At 41.3% G+C, this 1,485-nt stretch overlaps 1 protein-coding gene across 1 annotated transcript; it reads left to right on the top strand.

Moving 5' to 3' along the window:
* Positions 1 to 267: 267 nt before the first annotated feature.
* On the top strand, positions 268 to 1,229 carry LOC111369946 (ESCRT-related protein CHMP1B-like). The gene has a single exon (XM_022991682.1). It carries the CDS (start codon positions 366 to 368, stop codon positions 975 to 977), a length of 612 nt encoding a protein of 203 aa, XP_022847450.1. The 5' UTR covers positions 268 to 365; the 3' UTR covers positions 978 to 1,229.
* Positions 1,230 to 1,485: the final 256 nt, after the last annotated feature.

The raw sequence follows: 1,485 nt of genomic DNA on the forward strand, positions 1-1,485 counted from the left end.
CATTTAACTGGTCAAAATAGGTGAATTTTTAATTTTGTGGGATTTGTCCATCAGATGCAATTGAAATAAAATGTTTGGGACTCCAGCTGTAGAAATGAAAGGTTTGGGTAGAATTTGCAATGTTTTGAAAGGTTTGGGATCCAGGCTGTAATTCTCCCATTACAAAGAATAGAGCCGTTGGGAGTTCAATCCCTTTTAAGATTTTTAATGAGATAAGACAAAAGAATATCTTTGACCGTTTCGATCCAGCACTCAAAATATAAACCCGACCCAAGAACCAACCATACAATACCAAGGAAATTTCATAAGAACCCTTGATCCCATTCCCAATTTTTTTCTCTCCGCCAATCAAAATCAATTCAACAATGGGAAACACTGAGAAATTGATGAATCAGATCATGGAACTGAAATTCACCATCAAAAGCCTCCAGCGCCAGGCCCGGAAATGCGAAAAGGACGAAAAATCCGAAAAATTGAAGGTCAAAAAAGCCATTGAGAAGGGCAATATGGACGGCGCCAGAATCTACGCCGAGAACGCCATACGGAAGCGCAACGAACAGATGAATTATCTCCGGCTGTCCTCCCGTCTTGATGCCGTGGTGGCGCGGCTCGACACACAGGCTAAGATGACCACAATCACGAAGTCCATGGGAAATATCGTCAAATCACTCGAGTCGACCCTCGCAACTGGGAATTTGCAGAAGATGTCAGAAACTATGGATCAGTTTGAAAAGCAGTTTGTTAATATGGAGGTGCAGGCGGGGTTTATGGAGAGTTCGATGGCCGGAAGCACCTCGCTGTCGACTCCTGAAGGGGAGGTTAATAGTCTCATGCAGCAGGTGGCGGACGATTATGGCCTCGAGGTATCGGTCGGCCTCCCCCAGCCGGCCGCTCATGCCGTCTCGGTGAAGAATGGTGAGAAGGCGGAGGAGGATGGCCTTTCTAGGCGTCTCGAAGAGCTCAAGGCTCGTGGATAGATTTTTTATATTTTCGGGGATTTGGAGATGATGTGTACTATTATTATATGATGATGTGCTTCTCCTAATTACTGCTATTAGTCTTATTTCCAGCTAATATTGCGTTAAGGCCCGCATTTATGTGTAAGTCTGACTGCATGTTTCTGCTGACTGTATGCCCTAGTGTTTCATGATATTTCTACTGTTCTTGCACCTGCTGTGAGTTTATATATTTTGTTTATTAATAGTAGAATATTGCTGCATTTTAATTAATTGGGCGACTTACTTTTCCCATTCCAATTAACTGCCATGCTTGATAACAAGAATATGTGGCACAATTGATAATTGCTGACTGAAGAAGACCTAGTGATTTCTATTATTAGTACAGTAGTTTTTGGGTAAATATGGGATCATTTGGTTGGCTTCATAGTCATATTTAGAAACATGAATAAAGATTTATTATATCTATATGCTTGTTAAGATTATGCACATGGTTTAACTTTTTCGTTTGTTTAGGTGATTGTATGTT

This window comes from Olea europaea, chromosome 2 (genome assembly GCF_002742605.1).
Source record: "Olea europaea var. sylvestris chromosome 2, O_europaea_v1, whole genome shotgun sequence".
Taxonomy (NCBI): Eukaryota; Viridiplantae; Streptophyta; class Magnoliopsida; order Lamiales; family Oleaceae; genus Olea; species Olea europaea.